Source organism: Neopelma chrysocephalum, unplaced genomic scaffold (assembly GCF_003984885.1).
Source record: "Neopelma chrysocephalum unplaced genomic scaffold, ASM398488v2 Primary Assembly neopelma1_25, whole genome shotgun sequence".
Classification (NCBI taxonomy): domain Eukaryota; kingdom Metazoa; phylum Chordata; class Aves; order Passeriformes; family Pipridae; genus Neopelma; species Neopelma chrysocephalum.
Window position 1 is genome coordinate 46274994 of NW_020897694.1, and position 19162 is coordinate 46294155.

A 19162-nucleotide genomic window follows, 5' to 3' on the forward strand; every position below is an offset into this window, starting at 1 on the left:
TGAATTGAGTTCATTTTGCCTTGCTGGTTAACTTTTAAACCAGCACAGGCGGGTGAAAGAGGTGTCTTTGAGAAGTTATCTAGTTTGTATTTATTCTGGCACGGAGTTCTCCCTGACACTGTCTTTCCAAAAAAGTTTTAATATATTTAATATAATATGATTTATTTTTGTATGTGGTATTACACGCATAAAATGATAGATTTAAAAAAGAGAAGAGACAACAAAAATAACAACAGTTTGAGGTGCAGATTCAGATACTAAATAAAAAAATTGCTGCCTTCTCTTGTTGCTTCCCAAGTAATGTTTTCAATTTTAAGTCACTTTAAATATTATAGGAAAAAATTAAAGTCTGCATCTAGAAATGGAGCCAAACTTTGGATTGTTTTCAAACTCAAATATTTTTGGTGTCGTTTGTTTCATATTAATTGCAAAGATTGGCTTGGGTTTAAGAAAAATAAAGCTCTGGAAAGAGTAACTACAGCCATAAAGAACAATCCCAATGAAAGGCCTGTTGAAGATTCAAGTAAAAAAAAACACATTTCCTGAGAAAAGACGGGGTTAGCAGTTGGAAGATCTTTAAAATATATATTTTTTTTTTTATTTGGAGGACATAGAGAGTTAATATTACCAATGTTTTGAATTATTATTTTAAGAAAACCAAACAACTTCAGTTTTAATAGTTTGGGAGAATAAGACTTTTGATTTCCAATCATTTGGAATTTTCAATACATTTGAGGAAAAAAATTAGAATATAGTGTAGACTTAACCAGAGATCCTCTGACCTTTAGAAGATGTTTTGTGTTAACAGAGTCCTCCTCTGTGTGACCTGAAGATTATGTTTTTCACCTGTGAGGGTCTGCTGCACTTGGTAGAACTGCCTTCTCTTTTAGAGACTCTCTCAGAGGCAATTTTGTGCAAATGTGCTCTAAACCAAATGCTTTCTGCTCTGAAGATACTTTAAAACAAAAGAAGCCTGTTCTTGATGGTTACTAGATATCACCTATTTATTGTCATTCCCCATGCACACATTGTAGCTGCATCCATAGGAAAGCCAAATTTTCAGGTGAGACCAGGGCTCACAAGAGCTTGTGCTGTGTAAGGAGCTTGTCACTTCTATGAGCGTGCCATTTTGTGCTCGGGGGTTTCTGCAGTTTTTTGGTGTTATCATAGTTGTAACTATTGTGTACTGCTAGTGTCTATCTGAATCTGACAAGAGCCTGAGGCAATATCACAGAAGCCTGAACTGTCCTGTTTGTTCAATGGGGCATTTTGCTGAACAAAGCACTTTAAATATGAATGTTGCTGACTACTGATGAAAATAGGAAGAAAGCACATATAATGTGAACATTTGCAAATGATTTCTGAAAGACTCTTCGTCTTTCCATCTTTTCTTCTGAACCATGAAGGCTGTAGTGTGAAAATTATTACTGGAAGACAATACAAAATCATCCTGCAGGTATTTCATTGCTCCCAGAGGCCAGTCATTCTTGCATGTACTAATGCAGGTATCAGCTAATCAAGGTTTCTTTTTCACAGCATGGTTATTTGTGGGGATTTTTTTCACAGCAGCTAATAACATTCAAAGTGTGAGTCTAGGTTCCTCCATCTGGCCATCTACAAACAAAAAATATTTCTAAGTATCAGATGGCTTTGCTCTGATAGCACCTCTTGACTCTGGGACCTTGGAGTAATGCTGCTTCCCAGCTGTCATTTGGTTTTAATTGAGAGTGAAAAGCAGACCTGCCTTTAGAGCCAGGCAGGTAACAGTAGGATCCAATGTTGTAAGAGTAGCATCTCATTTAAATTTTTCAAATTAAAGTGCTTGAAATATCTTCTTGATTTACCCCCAGCTTCCAGCTCACACTGTGAACAGGACACAGATGAATGCATAGCCATTGTCATGCTGCTGTTTTTCTCATGAAAATATGCTTTAAACCTGGTGAATCTATGCTGTGCTGAGAAATAGACGATTGCGAGTTCAGGGCTCGTATGTTCTGGAGGGTTTTAGCATTGCTTGTTGTTCAGTGCCTGACTGCTCAGAATATCACATCAAAGCTCCCAGCTGCTAGTGTCAGGCTAAATCTTGAGTACTGGTATATCTTGACAGTATTACTTTTATTAGTCATACACATAGGGAATTGTCAAGGACAATGCTTAACGTAGGGACTCAGCATAGGTGTAGATTTTACAAGTAAGCATTTCTAATGTTTAATTTTATGCAACAAGTCCATAGGTAATAAGTGTAGTTAAAAATACAGGTATCTTTAATTAGAAATGGGGTGTGAAACTACTGTTAGTTGTTTTCTGATTTTGATACTCGGTGCTGTGCAACTCATTGAATTACATGTAGATTCCATTCTGTCTGTAACGTAGATGTGGCACAGACATAGGGTACTTGACCAAATGTGCAATGATAAGTGCTACTGGTGTGACTCAGCATAAATTAGGCAGAGACAAACAAGGTATTTGAAGGCCTGAGTAAGGGTAGAAATCTGGATGGCAGTTGTGCAGTGTCATGCAAGTCTGTTTTCCCAGTCGATGGGCAATAGCTCAGCAAAGCAGGAGTATGAGGACAGATGGCTTATTTTAAATGCCATAAACATGTGGCAATAAGAGAGCATAATTATTCTACTTGCAAACCTATGGATCTCCATATGTGATTAAAGAATGACTAACTAAAATACTTAACCCAGAAAGAGCACTTGCATTTTGATCAGTCAGAGCAGATCAGCTGGCCAAGGCATTGATTAGGTAACAGGAGGCTGCCTTGCCTCAGCCTGCCAGCTACCCTCTCTTTGGTGTGCTTCCTGCAAAATGGGCCACACTTCTGTGTGTAGCATCTGCTGTCTGCTGTTTCAGTGTGTCACCTGTCCTTGGTTGGTGTCTTGTTTGCAGAGGATAATAATCTTGTGTTGCTGCCAGGAAGTGTAGCTAGAGCTTAATGAGGAAGATTTATACAGAAGCAGCGAAAGTCTGGAGTAAAAACATGGTTCGTGATGCAAGTTGGAACGAATTGTTACTAAGAGAAATTCATCATTTACAATTCACTTTTTTTATTTGTTAAGGAAATAAAAAAGCTTTATAAAAACAAAGTTACTTAGACTGCTGTCTAAAGAACCACAGAGTTACAGCATGCATATACTGTAATATCTAAGACTCATTTGGTACCTTTTTATGTATTATGAGAAGGTGATCACTCACCATTTCCCTGCCATGCTCTTGGAATGAGGTCCTTTCTTGGTATGTTCTTTGTGAGTAGCACACATATTACTTACAGGACACTGTGTAAGAAAATGTATGTGCTGTATGTTACCTTTTTAAAGTATTTTAAAAATCTGTAAGTAATTTTTAATGAAGCCACCTTAAAAAAAAAAACTATACTGAAATAAATGCTGACTGTTTGGGGGAAGAAAAGCTACGTGCATCGATACAAAATATTTTGGAAAGCTCTACATTTTGAGGAAATGTCAGAAATTTGAATTGCTGTAGGGAAGAAAATAGAATAATATGGTCAGTGACACAACACAGAGTATTATTTATAGTGTATATGTGATGTAAGCTTTAGGCCATGGGTAGCTAGCTTGTTTTTAAAGCAGACCTAACTGCATCTTGTAAACTACTGTTTCTGATCTGTCTCCTCACAGATAATCATTCAAAGCCAATGGAAATTGACGGGGATGTTGAAATTCCTCCTAACAAAGCAACAGTCCTTCGGGGCCATGAATCAGAGGTGTTCATCTGTGCCTGGAACCCTGTCAGTGACCTGTTAGCATCTGGGTAAGACCATGACTGAAGCCAGCTTCCGCAATTAGAGTATATTTAGAAATGCGGGAACTTGCAGGTGTATTCGGCGTATGAATATTCTCCAAGCTGTTTTTTCAGCCTGCAGCACGTTTTTTCATCAGTACTGTACCTGTATAACAGTTAAGAAATTATAAGGTGATGCAGAATATGAAGCATTTTTACATTTAAGATGTGCACTCTCTGGCCCTGAATACAGTCGATTTTTTTAAAATATTTTTTAAATCACTATGGATAATTCCTAGAATATTTGAAATTTGTGTAATCTACTGCTCTTGGTTAATGGTTCACATTGGGATCTCAGAGATTGGCATGTATGTTTTCTTTTTAAAGTATAGAGGTGGGAGGCTTCAGACTGGACCTAAGTTTGTCCAATGAGCTGAACATTAAGGAGAGGTTTGAGGAAATGTTTTGGTTTAGTGTCATTGGAATGGAGTCCAGTCTATCTTCTGCAGGACTGCTCAGCAATAACCACCACAGCATGGCAAGTGGGTCAGTCAGGAGACTGACTTACAAAAAGCACTTTTGATCCAAACAAAAGTACCATTGTAAACATACCCCAAGAGATACATGCAGGCACTGTTAGAATCTGTGTTAGGTCATGCTTAAAGTTAAACCTTAAAGTGAAGGCTAAATTTAAGAAGTCTAGCTGGGAACATGGAGGAAAGCTGATCTAAGTTAGACAAGGTAAATCACTCAATGTTACTTAGCATAATTAGAATACATTTCTCAGAAGGAAGAGGAGAGTCCTTATTTTATTTCCAGCTTTTTGCAAGATCATCAGAATAGTCTTCATATCTTTGTTCACTTAATACATGAGAACAAGGGATTATAGTGTAAATGGGAAAGAAAATTCAAGTAAATTCAAGCTTGGATAAACAGCAGAGATCTCTAAGAGAGTGAAGATAGAAATTTCAAAAAAATAATTTCAGACAACAAACTGAATTCTTGAGAACCAGAATCCTGCTGAATATGCTTCATTCTGGAATGCTTTGTTTCAGGCCTGGTAGTACTTTTAGCACTTGTAGCACTAAGTGTGTTCATTTATTCATTTCAAGCAAGTCAGTGCTTGCCATACTGGACTGTTTCCTTAGGATCCGTGGTTCACAGTCCTAGTGTTCACAGTTTAAGTGGGGGAACATTTAATAAACCTGAGTATGTAGTGCAATGACTGAGGAACCAGTCTGTGTTTAACTTTGCCTCAGGGTACTAAGCACTGGTAGATGGATCCCTGGGACAGTGGTATCTTACACAGCTTCAATTTAACCTGGAAGATGATTAGTCTGACCATTAGTCGGATATCCAAGATAGAGGAGTACCCTCTCACTACCCCTTCAATGAAGCTTTACCCTTCAGCGTAATTGGTCTTTTTTAATAAGCTTTGCTACTGACTGTAGAAGCACATAAGTATACTCATGGTTACGAAGTACAATCAGGTGCTGTGTCTCATGGAGACTAACAGCAATGCAATGACAATGCAGATAATTTAGATCCATGTGCATCTTGATCAGATTTTAGCCTGCTCGTAAGAAACGAAGTAGGGACACAATTTAGCCTTCGGGTAAGGCAGCTGCCGGTGCCTGACTAAGTTTACGTGAGTGAAGTGGCATGGAATGCACAGAAGAGAATGAAACTGAAGGAAGAGAGCTGAGTGATTATGCTACTGCACAAAGAGGCCTTTGAGATGTCTGGTATAGTAACAGTGTGAGCTATTATCTACAGGTAAACTCTGTGTTACAGCACCAGTTGAACAAGGGGGAGAAATTCCCAGAGATCTACAGTGTGCTGCAGTTCTGTTTGCCCTTTACAAAGTAATGATTCGACAAAAAAGACCGCAGTTAGTCTGATGCATGAACGTCAAATTATTAGATTCTATAATAGCCATATTGTGCTACCCAGTCCGTAGTTTTCTTCTGATTTCCCATCTGCTTGATTGTACCCATCTGTTGTCTTAAAAAATACATTTCAAAACCTAACTATTCAATAGAGGAATTAATAACACATTTGTTTTGTTTATAAAGTGCTGAATCAAATCTTAGTTCATGGCAAAGTATTTTCTTCAAGCCTTGTTATACAAGAAATAAGTTTTTTTAACAATTAGCAGCAGCAGTTTAGACAGCAACCTGATGTAATCCTCAAAGAACCAGAAGAATAATGCAGGTTCAGAACCTAATCTGAAGCAAGCTGTTTAAGAGGAATACAGTATGAATTACCCAAAACTAGAGCGTTGGTTTCCAGATTTAGTGAGTATCCCACTGAGAGAAAGGGATTTTGATATTTAATGCCGCATCTTTCCAGTTGCTGATTTTTTAGTGTGTGAAGACTGGCACAGGAATATATACTCTCTGGGCTTTGCAAAGAGCTGTTTCAAAATACAACATAGAGACAGGAATTTCTCTGATCAAATAGCTAGAAAAAATATATTCTGCAGCTGCTCTTGCTCCACCACCACACCCATAACCCTTAAAGCTGGGGATGGGGAGACTAGAAATACCAGTAAAGCCTATCAAAGGCATGACTGTCACCAGATGCCTATGAGAAGAATGCTTAGATTATAATAATACAGTGAAGTGTGTGCATACAGCCATGTATACATATAGCCTTGATGAAGGAAATCAAAATTCCAAAACAAATAATTGCAGTGTTTTGGACAGGTTAAAAAAAAAAAAAAGAAAAAAAAAGAAAAAAATATGTGCTTGAGTAAATCTCAAGATTTGGCTGCTGCCAACCGTAAGTCCAAAGACTGATTTCTTCCAGTAGTTATCTTTCAATATCTAAGTTTTAATTTTATGACACATTTAAATTGTTGCAGATGGTTATGTTCCCTGGGTATTGTAGAAACCCATTACAGCTGCATTCACATTAGTAAACTAACCATGCCTGGGAATATTCCTAGGCACCGAGGCCAGCTGGCACAAAACGACTGGTGTCTGTGCTAGCAAACTGCCCTGGCTGCCAAACAAACTGCACACTGGGAACCGTCTCTGGACATTGTAACCACCAAGCCATGCCCAGGAGTTATTCAGAGAGAACATCAGGGCCCCAAGCAAGACTGCTAATTAAAACCAGCCAAAATCTGGCCAGGGAATAACCTGTCAGTTTGCTTGCACCGGTCATCATGGTCCGGTGACACAGAATGTTCTGAACATGCTTGAATTTCCCAGTGTTCAAGTGAATGGACTGTAAATGTCAAGGCTGCTAGAGCCTTGAACTCCAAAAGCTTTTCCACTTGAATTCAGGATGTTTCTGTCATCATGTTCCACTGCTGCTTCCAAGAGTGTGTTCTGTTCTGTGACATCCAACCATACCCTTCAAGTAATTCATGTAGCTGTGAAGCAGAAGGACCTGGCCTCATTACCAAAAGCCAGCAGTAGATTTCTGTGCTTGTCTTTGCTGATCTATGCCAGCCTCTCTCACACTGGTGAACTTTGTCTTTCGCAAATCACTCTGTGCACCTTTGCTCTCCCTAGTCAGCAAAATAATTATCCGTAAAAGCTGTAGTCCAAGATCTTTCAGTTATGGCTGTGTCTCTCCAAAGCAAGAAAAGATGTTTCCAGGCCATCTGCTGTCATGGTCTCTGGGTTTTATATAACACTTCAGGATACTGTACCCCTCATATCAGTGGTTTAGGATCCACTGTAAATTACCTTTTTGAATTACCAGGTTGAGGGTGTTTCTCACACACCACCCCTGCCATGTTAGTGCCAGGTATTAATTCTGCTAATTGTAAGTACTTATTCATTAGCAGGTGACTGTATTGGGACTGTTTTCCTCAGTGCATCAAATGCATTAATGCAGAGTAGTCAGCTTTTGGGGGGGTCTACTTGAATAACCTGTTGCAGGGAGCAATGTTGTGGGACAGAGATCTCCCTTAGGATACCTATGAGGCACTTCCCTGTACTGATTGCCTAGGAACACTAGGCACTTACTTTAGGAGACCTGCTTTATTAAGGAAAAGTTAGGTGTCAGAAAAATTATGAGGAGTTTCCTTCCCTTTATGCTTTTAATAATCTCTTTTAAAATAAAAAAGTTAAAACTCTAATCTGTTGGAACCAAAAAGTGTTAAATACACATTAGCAATATTGCATCTCAAAATAACAGTGACTGTAAGACTTGCAGCTGAAGAACATACTCAGGAGAGCATGAAATAAAATTCTTTCAGAACTAGCCTTAAAATTTGGCAGTACTCTGCCATGGTGCAGATGAGTATACCTACTACTCAAGTGTTCATGACTTGCATGTTGGAAAGAGCTGCTTTATCACGCAGATAGAAATGCTTCTGTGAGCTAAGGAGATAAAATATGTTACTGAATTTTGCTTGAACTATGGTCCTCTAATGACAGGGTTCGTTGAATCATTCAAAATAAATCAGAATATTTTTCACAGCAGAGAATACTCTTTTTTTTCCCCCAACAACAAAAAGGAAGACACACAAATACCCCTGCCACACACTGGTAGGCTTATAAAGCCTCTCTGCAGGGACACATAATAGCTTATGTAGCCTTAGGAAGAAGAAAATGGAAAAACAAAATTAAAATACTGAAAAATAAGATTGCCCAGGCCTTGCCAGAAAACTGAATAAATAAAACTGTTGAAAAACAAAACATAACCCTTTTAGAACTAGCAAATAGGGTATTGTATTCGATAGCCAAGTGACTGAGTACTTTATTCACAGGGTCCAATAACAAACTGGATTATTACCATGAGGGCAGGACTGTCCTGGAGTCTTATATACTGGAGAGGCCAGCACTGAAGGAATTTCCTACTTAGCATGTTAACCAATAAAACAGGCCTTGAAAGACTTATGTTTCCACTATTGTTAATTATCACAATTAAATATGTTCCTTAACTTCTGAGCCTCATAATTAACTTTGTTAATTTGCTGGACAACATGTGTGAAATTGTCAGTTTTTCAGACCTCTGAAGAAGTAAGGATTTATATTACAGTCACAGCTCTGTGTGGTGGCCAAAATTACCCTGATTTGAATTATTTCTTAATCACTTACATGAAAGATAACATGCCAAAAATTAAAGAATGGCTGTGCAGCAGTAGCTAGGCAAAGTCCTGGCCAGCCATCACATCTGAGCTTGGCACAAAAGGTTCAGAGGAGATGGGGGCCCATTCCCCACATGCCATGACCCAGCAGAGCTCAGAGCCACTGACACACGCAGAGAGGTTTTTGCTTTTACAGTTTAACTGTCATTTGTGTAAAATTTGGCTAAATTATTGGTAAAATAATGCAGAGATCAATGAAGCTCGATAATTGCATGGTCAATATTTGCACATGAAGACATGTCAAGTGTTTAAAATTTACCTGGGATTTTTAGTATAAATAATTAAAATGTTTTATTAGTAGGCCAAAAGAAAATTTAATATTCACATGTGATGGATTTCCTTTTCAGTAAAACATGGCTTATCAAAGCAAAAATGGATCTCAGGTTTTTAGTCTTCAAAGAAAGACTTTTCCTCCTTGTTAGTGTATAGAAAAGGAAGTTTTAGTCATTACTTTAAAAAAGGGAAAGCTAACACACCAGATATCTCAACATTGGAATTTCATCTAGACTGTATGAATTCTTGGATGTATAAGAGAGATTCTAATTCTGCTCCAGATTTCTATCTACATGTAAATAAAAATTGCCTTCTGGGCAAAACAACCAATCCAGGGTACTTTGATTGTTTTGGTTTTTGTTGTTATTGATTGGTTTTAAAAAAAGCAGGGGGGGGAGTGAGAGAATTAACTAGAAATCATACTATCTTCCACTCCATTGCAAATTAGTTTTGGAGCTCAGAGATGTTTCTCATTAGAAGAAAAATTTATGCAAAGTCAAAATAAATGTATTATTTGCAAGCAGATAATGATAAACTCTTCCTCCTCAAAACTTTTTCTAAGCGAAATCAGGGTTTCAACCTGCGTTAAAAACACCTCTGTAGAAAATAATCAGCCTATAAAATGGATCAAAATCCTGATACTGTCTCTGTCTTGTTCTACTATGTCGGTAGCTATTTTGCCACTTTTTCAGACAACATGAGCTAAGCAGCCAAGCTACAGACAGCGAAGGACCCTGTAGACATGAATTTAAAAAATGAAATTAAGATTTTAAAAAATAATTTAAATTGCCTTTCTGTTTTCCTAATCTTTAGGTTTTGTAGCTTGATTTAATGCGGAGAGGCTGTTTTACAAGACGTCTTCTGTCAAAGGCTGTGTTCTGGTCTGTCTGAACAGAAGTACACTATGAACGGGCCATGGCCAAATTAAAGGCAGCCTTAAGTTCCCCTCCTGCTCCTGCAGTAGCTGTCGGAGGAACCCAGGCAGGACCAGGGAGCTGATACTGCAGCACCTCTGTCACACTGCTAGAGGTCCACTTCCCAAGGCTGCTGCCAAGGTGACACTGCACAGCTCTGCAGGTGCTGATCCTGCGGTCCTGTCACACTGTGCTCAGAGCCTGCGGCAACTCTGAGAACACCAGGGACTCAGCAAGCCTTTGGGAGCTTAATGTGCACGCTTTTTATAGGAGGCACGTGGCACAGCCTGTGTATGTCTGTCTCTATTGTCTCTCTTCAGTGTTATGTTTGTAATAGTGTCTTGCCTCAGACTATCTCAGTTATGGTGATACTAACTTTAGGTATGAAGTGCAAAATGTAGAATGTGTATGTATTTTGGGTAAAACTTCTTTGAATAAACCAAATTATTATGTGGATTCAGATGATAGATATAATTTAAATGTGTTAGCATTTTTTAAAGAGTATATGGAGTGCAAAAGGATTTGGAAAGAAAAAATTACTTTTTAAAGGCTTATGATGCCTCGTCTGCTTGGTAGGTTTAGAGGAAGGTAGTTGGATTTGCTCTGGGCGCTGCACAGGAGAAACAACAAAATTCTCAGGAGGTTCAATGACTTTTACTTGCAAAATTTAGAACATTCTGATAGAACAAGGCATTTGGCAAACTTTAACTTAGCAATCTTTAAAACATCCAAAGTAAGGCACTTCTGACTTGGCAAACTTTAAGGCACACGGTCAGCCGCTCCTGTTAGAGTGTGGAACTGGTGGCGCGCCCTCCCACCTACCCAGAGCTCGCCCTGCTCCCACCACCACTTCCTGGTAGTTTTGAGCCAGTCAGCCATTCCTCCAGTCTCTTACAAGGCCGTAATATTCTCTCAGTGAAAACAGAAATAGCATTTTTTACAGTTTGATGGGTCGACACGACAAGGAGTTTTCAACTCTCCGCAATTGCTTTTATAGATCCGGAGACTCAACGGCCAGAATATGGAATCTCAATGAAAACAGCAACAGCGGTTCCACTCAGCTAGTTCTGAGGCACTGCATAAGAGAAGGAGGACACGATGTCCCCAGCAATAAGGATGTGACTTCATTGGACTGGAATGTAAGCTAACTTCTAAGACTGTGCATGGTTTTTAACTGTCTAAATTTAATTCAGAGGCAATTACAGCTGCTGCTCCGTATCTTTTATATCCGAGGTGACCAAAAGCTCTGTCCTAACCTACTGACCTCCAGTTTCAAATACTCATAATAGCTGAACTTTCCCCTACAGGCTGTAATTTTCCAGGACTGTTGCCATCTTCAAGCTTAACAATTATGTATTTGTATCTCTATTTTAAGAGCAGGGGTAAAAATAAACTTAGTTAACTTTAAGAATGAAGATTAAGCAAGCAATCTATGTAATAATGAAACCTAATTAATAATGTATTTGCATTTCAGAGTTACTTTATTTTAGCATGTAAGGAGATAAAAACACCATTGAAGGTTTTTCTTAGGTTGGACTCTCAAGACCCTCTTTTATTTGAATTATGCTGTGCACAGCAAAACATATTCACATTACTTTCTTTATCTTGGTAGGAACATGTGTAGTTGTTCTATCTTTACCCACCCACCTTCTGGGTGAAATTGTCTTGCCTGATCCCTTTTACTTTCATCCTGCAAAACCTCCTATCTTAGGTAATGTGCTCCTGCACAGAGAATATTGAAGTGAGCAAAGAGGACAGGTCTTTTTAAGAATCCCGTGTGTCTGGGCAGCTTTAAGGCTGCTTCATGTCTCCTTTCTGCCACCAAGCATTGTAAAAACAGCTTACAAGACCCTGCAGGAACTTTAATTAATCTTGAGATCATTTGCATTCTGTTTGTTTTGCTGGTATTAGTACAGACAGAGTGATCACATTAGTCTTGTTTTCATAGGAATACAGATTAAAAATTAAGAACCAGAAAGGATTCTCAGCAGTTTTGTGCAGTCTCAGTTGCTGACCGGAGACCAAGATTTGATTAATCTTCACTGTAATATTATTGTCCTTCAGGTGAGCTAGGTGCTTCACAAAAGGAAAAGATAAGACCACTGCACAAGGTAGTTTTCCCCTATGTATTTTATATCTGCACAATGAAAGAACTTGGTGAATAGTACAAAAAGCAGAGGTAGGCTAACAAGGCAAATAAAACTCAAGAGTGTTTATCACTTGTTTCCTATGGATATCACAGTAAAGAAAAATAGTTTGAAAATACTGAATTGAGGAGTAGAAAAAGAGTAATTGAAAGAGGAAAACATGCAATGGATGCAGAACAGTTATGAGAAAAGTTGTCCAAAACATATAAGGCATTGTCTAGTATTTCCTGTAGTAGTTCCTTATGTTTCCAGACTTTATTGATCACAGTATTTTAATTGCATTGTGCTAGTACTCAAGGTAAGGAAATGTCCCTAATTCAAACACTTGAATGCTTCCAATGTACTTTGAGTTTTCCAAAAAATGTTAATTACCATGAACACATTTGGATTAGCTGTATATTTAGTCCCTGAGCTTTCCTTTCCTTTTTGCCCTTAACATCTTTGTTCTCATCAGTGGTCCAGATAAGAGTATATCACAGTGAGGTTAGGTTGGCTTAGGTTTTGGTGTTTTCCCCCATCATCATTATACATTTTAATTAAATCTACAAGTGCTCTGACTCACTGGTTTTGGAGGGTTGGAGTGGGCATATATTTCAAAGGATTATTTTATGCTTTTTCCTAATTTTCTATTCATGAAGCTAGAAATGACATCTGCCTTTATTGTTTATTTAGAACCACAATATTAATCATATTTCCCTGTGAAATTTTCACACTTGTGATATTGAATCAGTTCTTATCTGGTTTATGTGATTTATGTTATAGTAAGAAAGGTTGTTTCTACAGGTCATATTCAGATCATGGTACCAAAGGTTGGATTTATCTCCCATAGATTTAACCATCTAAACTAGTCATCTAGACTCACTTTAAGTCAGCAAAAACAGCAGGACATGCCTTTGTGCTGGTCTGGGCATAATCTGAAACAAATGGAGTCATGAATTACACTCCAGAGGTGCAGTTATATGATGCTGTTAGTTTTACGGGGAGACTAGATTGCACTTTTAAACTAACTCCTGACTTCTGGATACCTGGAGATAAATGGGATGAATCTCACTTAATCCAGGTGCTGAAAAGCTGAAAGACTAAATGCCCAGCTCCAACAGTACCCATCTCACCAGATGGAAGAGTCAAGTTCCATTTTCATTATTTTCATTGTGACCCAGTCACTGCAGCATCATTGGCTGCACAGAAAATACCCTTCCGTGAAGGGTTCCTTCCAGAAGAATATGTGTAATTTGCTGATCCATGGTCTTTTTTTCTCTAAATTGGGGCCCACGAATCCAACTTTTTTCAGGCTGTCCATCATGGTACTGTACCCCTGAGCACATGTGGGAGTGTGTGTTCAGACAAGTAGAAAGCACTTTCTTGGTGGTAGATAGCATTCGAGGTGTTAACTGTGGGTGTAGGTGGCTTACGAGTTTAGGTCCTTTTTTCAAGTATAGGTGCCTGAATTTCACTGAACTGGGATTTAGTCTGGATTTAGGTGACCTGTTGATGTCTTAGGGGCTCTTTAGGTCTAAGAAGTAGTGTCTGTTTGTTACCTGGAAGAAGCCCACAGAAACTTGTTATATCTTGTTTTCTTTTTCTGATCTTTTTGATTAAATGACTCATATCTGATGGCATAGCCCAGTATTTCACTGTATGTTAGAGGGGTTTATTTCCTCTGTGCTGTCTGCATAGTTTAAATCATTTGTCTCAATGAGTGGACTCAGAATTCCCATAAATCACAATTAGCAAACCTTAAAAAAGAAGGAAAGAGTTTGGTTGAAGTAGATTTCATCTTGTGTTGACCTTTGCCATTTATATATATCCCAACAGAGTGATGGAACACTATTGGCTACAGGCTCGTATGATGGTTTTGCAAGAATATGGACAGAAGATGGTAAGTCAAACAACATTTATTTTCTTAAACATCAAACAGCAGTGAACTGTAATATGACTAATTTGTAAGCAAATTGTAATAATAACCTTTTCTTTATTCCAGGTAACCTTGCAAGCACCTTAGGTCAACATAAAGGTCCAATATTTGCCCTGAAATGGAACAAAAAGGGGAATTATATATTAAGTGCTGGTGTTGATAAAGTGAGTTTTAAAAATACATTATTGTAACACATAAATATGTTGATCAGTGAGCTTATGCTGTTGAATTCCTTTAGATTATTTTCTTTTTCTCCAGACATCCTGGAAAGTTTACATTTCTTTAATATGTTTTAGTGCATGTTGATTACATTTTGAGGCTGCATAAATGTGTACTATTTTTATGGAAAATATTTTTCCTTGAAAAAAGAACGTGTAAAATTGTATCTTAAGTGTGTCTCAGTTAAGGAATGAACTGCTTCCAGTACTTACTTTTGTAGTTTTATCAACTAATTATTGACAGAAAGGAAGTGATCTTAAAAATATTGCACCTTTTAGCTCATCTAATTATTGAAACACTTTTATTTGAATAAAATATATTTGGCTTCCTAAGCAAATATGCAAAAAAATGGTAGTTCTGAACTCAAAATCAAGCAAAACATAGTAGTTACAGCTGAGTGCACATTAGAGATTAAAATGAACAGATGACTGATGATGATGAGCACAAATCCATTAAAACTGAAACTGGAAAGTATGCAGCATTCATCTTGCCTAACTTTCGATGTCTAAAAATTAGATGCATGTGTCATCCTTGGCTTCCTTTATAAAATTCAGAGAGAAAAATGACACTTCCAAGTGATGTGCTGCATGGCCTGTGTTTCAGTGAGATGCACTGACAGTGCTTCTTTCCAGCACCTGGCAGAAGGAGTCTGTGGAAATTAGCTGAGGCTTGTACATTTGATTTGTAGGCTAGATGAATCCCTGTATTTTCACATCCTTCCCTTTAATAGTGGCTTATATTCAGTATATATTCAGCTACACTCATCTTCCAATGGTATTTCCATTACTCTGGCAAACTTACATTCTCAGTAAAAGCAGCAAGTCTTTAGATGATCCATTCTCAGCAGGATGATGCATCCTTAATTTATTTTCTGGAAGTATATACTCCCAATAAATTGACAGTTCACTCAGAAGGTGTTATTGAGCTCTACAGGGAACATGCTTATGTGTGCTGTGAGTAAGGATTAATACCTGTAGTAAGCCAGTTACACTCTAGTCTGTCCCACCTCAGTGGCAAGAAGTGATATGTATTCTGCTGATAGATAAACATTTCACCTGTTGGTTTGATTGTTAGAAATGTATTTCAGCATAGTTTCAGAGTAGAATGCAACTTGCATCTTTGGAAAGGGGAAAAAGTATTCTTTAAAGAAGACAACTGAAACAGCCTTAACAAAATGCTTATTAAAAATGCGTAGTTTTGTCTTTTAGCATTATTCAAACAGAGTATGCCCATTCTTCATAGTTCTGTTGCTTCCTCTGTAGGCATGTTACTTCTTTATCTACACTTATATTATTATTCTGTAATATGTGGAAGCGATTTCTGGGGTTTCAGCTGTTTAGCACACAAGGTGCTCTGCAGTCAATAATTTTATCAGTCCATCCTTTAGAATTGCCCCTCAGTGAAGGTACTCTTTGTTTTTTTAATCTGAGCTGAACAGTCACTAATCTTTTTTTTCCCCCTTTTCTTTGGATACAGACAACAATAATTTGGGATGCTCACACAGGAGAAGCTAAACAGCAATTTCCTTTCCATTCAGGTAATTTTTTGCATAACTCTTTTCAGGAAAATGAAATGCAGTTTTTAATTTTGTCAATGTACTTTATCCTTTTGTAAAAATGTATCTGCCAGAGAAAAGTTTCAGTCAAGTTTTTGGTGCTTTAACTATCCTGAATATAATGGCTTGTGGGTTTATTCTGATTTCAGAAAGATGCAGTTCTGTGAGAATTAGCTTTGAAAGTCAAACTGATTCTAAGAGAGGATTTATACACCAGCCATGTCTACCTAACTGAACAATTTTGTCGTTATCATATGGGCTTGAATAGTACCAAGTGGTGATTTATGGAGAAAATTTTCAGTAGAGGTTCCTGGGATCTTTTCTATTCTTTCTGCTCCTGTTCCAGTGAAGCTGACTTGAGAGAGAAGCAGGTGGATCTATCATGCAGCTTGCATTCACCGCCGCACTAAGATCCTCAGGAATTTCTTAGCTTTTAATTTTGACTTGAAATTCTTCAATATTTGCTTTCTCTGATTATCAGAAGTCAATTGCCAGTCTTGAATTTCAAAATCTTGCAGCACCAAAACCTTACTTGGATGGTCGTTTGTAGATCTGATCTGCTGCAAGAAGACAGGAGATGTCACAGATACTAAATAATCTTGACTAACAGGCAATCATTGATGCAATCTGAAATTCACCTGAGACCAGACTTGTAAGATGATGGCTGGGTTCATGATCCAAACTGGTTAAGTTGTCATAATGAAGATTTTTAAGGGGTATAGTCATATCAGGTTTAAAACCACCAAGACAGTACAGGTGATGATACTAGAAATGTTCATGTTCCTGTGTGTTCACTGCAACTAATCCATCTTTAAACACAGCAGGGTTTCACAAGGTGCTTAGTGGTGTTTAAAAACAAATACTGCTAATTCTAAAACATTAATTTGCCCATGCTTTTCAGCTCAATTTCCAGTTGTTCTTATTCTTGCAGTTTCACAGGTGTTAATAATACGCACATCAAAATGGTTATTCAACAGAAGACCAAAAGTATGACCATGCACACAGCAAATCCAAACTCTGCATTTTTGTCACTCATCTCCTCACTTATTAATGCAACTGTCAGTTTAGAGGAGTTGGTGTCTGCTGACAGATTTTCTCACAGTGGCATTTATCTATCTGTTCCGTAACAGCAAACTTCGCACTGTAGAGCGGTTTAGTTAATGAGACTCTTAATCCTCTGATCCCCATCTATTAATCTAAATAGTTGTGGATCCAGAACTTGGTTGCCCCTTCAGAATCACATTCACTGACATATAAGCTGTCTTAGCAGTGATGTGCATCAAGGACATATCCCTCCATTCCGCTTTTAGCAAGTTGAAAACTTCTCTTCATCTTCCAGTGCAATATGCCCATGTCCATCTGCAGTAATAGACTTTTTTAAAAAATTCTTACAGTACATGCTGTTTGTCTTTGGACCATAAGACTCAACTGAAGTGTAGATGTGGAGAAGCTAATATTTTTAAATTTTTTTTCAGTACTTCAAATATGTTTTCATAGGAAAGTAAAGCAATTAGTTGTTCTGGAAGTTGTTGATAAGCCAAAAGCATATGTCCTACACAACCCTCTTAAAATCAGCCGAAGTCTGTCCTCACATGATGGAATCTTTGTCCTCACAAGTCTAAAGCCACAAAGACTTCATCTTGTCATCTTTGAATCACTTACTCACCAGAACAAACTAACAGCAAATTCCTTCCCATATCTGGAATCTGAAAACCTTGTCTACATAGGGATTAAAGGTGGCATTTTAACAATTAAAGTCTAGTCTAGGCAGAGTACACTTCATTTAATACATACTTCTTTGAAGTTTGGAGATAGTTGGCCTGGAAATAATGTAAGTATTTTTACTTTCTGCTGCTTCACAACAATTAATTTAGTTTACAACTACATGAACAAAACTGTCATGTTAAAATACGTAAGGAAAACTCCTTTTTCTAGGTCTTGAAGGCCTCCATATCATTGGTGCATTAGTATTCCCATGTAGCTTTTAAGGTTTTGTAGTCAAAATACATAAGTATGCAGATAAGTAGTTTCTAGAGTTTCATTATTCTTTGCAAAACTATGAGTCATCATGGGGCATTTGATCAAAATAGGTATTCACAAAACTTATTTCTTTAAAATGGAGCAAAATAATCCAATTTTGACATCTGGTGATAGATGTGGACTGATGTCTCTGCATGCAGGAACAAAAACTGGTTGATTGCTACCAAGAGAGCTATTTGTATGACCCAGTTTTAGATATCTAAGTGTATAGTTACAGGACAAGGGGTGAATGGTTTCAAACTGAAAGATATTAGGTTTAGATTTGATATTAGGAAGAAATTCTGTACTGGGGAGGTAGTGAAGCACCTGAACAGTTTGCCCAGAGAAGCTGTGGATGCACCCCCATCCCTGGGTGGGATGCCCCTTTCCATCAAGGCCAGGTTGAGTGGAGCTCTGAGCAACCTGACCTGATGAAAGGTCCCTGCCCATGGCAGGGGGGTTGGAACTAGATAATCTTTAAGGCCCCTTCCAACCCAGGCCCTTCTATGATTCTGTGATCTAAGTGCTCTGAATCACACCTAAATTTGTTCAGAAAAAAACTAAATTAATGGATAATTATTGTAACACTTTTATTGTTGGTTTTTATTTTAGCTGTGTTTCTTACAGATTTGTTGCTGCTTTTATTAGATGATATTCTAATTGTTTTTATGCAGTTGGCTAGTATCCTGTGCTTTTGGGAACACTCTGGCAATTTGGTAACTTGCATCAAGAATCACGTTTGGTTGTTTTCTTTCAGAGCATTTTATGTAGTTACTTCTCCAGTAAACATATGATTGAGTACACAAATAAATTAATCAGTGTTAATTATCAGCACTTTATGTTTCAAATTATGCTGCAATGTAAATCCATAGCTTTAGGTGCCAGTAGCTCTCTGAAAATTACTTTTTGATTCATACATATCATACTAGATATTAGCCCTGAAGGCATATTGTTATTAATGATGATAGATTTTTGTTTGCTCTGAATTAATAATACAAAGCTTGCAGCGTAAAAAGACAAAGAGGCAGTTAAAGAAACAAAATCCTTTGTTTCCGGATCCTCATTCATGTTCATTGGAAAATACAAAAGCAGTCTGCCTTTCTTGAAGAAATTTCCTTTATATTTCTGCAATGTAGTAATTCCTTACCTGTCCTACAGAATTATTGAGCTTTTTCATTAATACTGTAAAAAATACTTGTATGTGAAACAATTTCAGCCCTCCATTCTCATTTAGGGAGCTACCTGATGATTCAGAAGGTGATG

General features: G+C 37.7%; 1 protein-coding gene across 6 annotated transcripts in view; it reads left to right on the forward strand.

Moving 5' to 3' along the window:
- The window catches only part of TBL1X (transducin beta like 1 X-linked), a 206147-nt gene that overhangs the window by 174297 nt on the left and 12688 nt on the right, over positions 1-19162 (forward strand). For all 6 annotated transcript variants that reach the window (XM_027675136.1, XM_027675139.1, XM_027675137.1 and 3 more), the window contains 5 exons: positions 3645-3777; positions 11042-11183; positions 14007-14070; positions 14173-14270; positions 15802-15862. In XM_027675136.1, coding sequence (XP_027530937.1) covers positions 3645-3777; positions 11042-11183; positions 14007-14070; positions 14173-14270; positions 15802-15862 — 498 coding nt within the window. The remainder of the gene's footprint in view (positions 1-3644; positions 3778-11041; positions 11184-14006; positions 14071-14172; positions 14271-15801; positions 15863-19162) is intronic.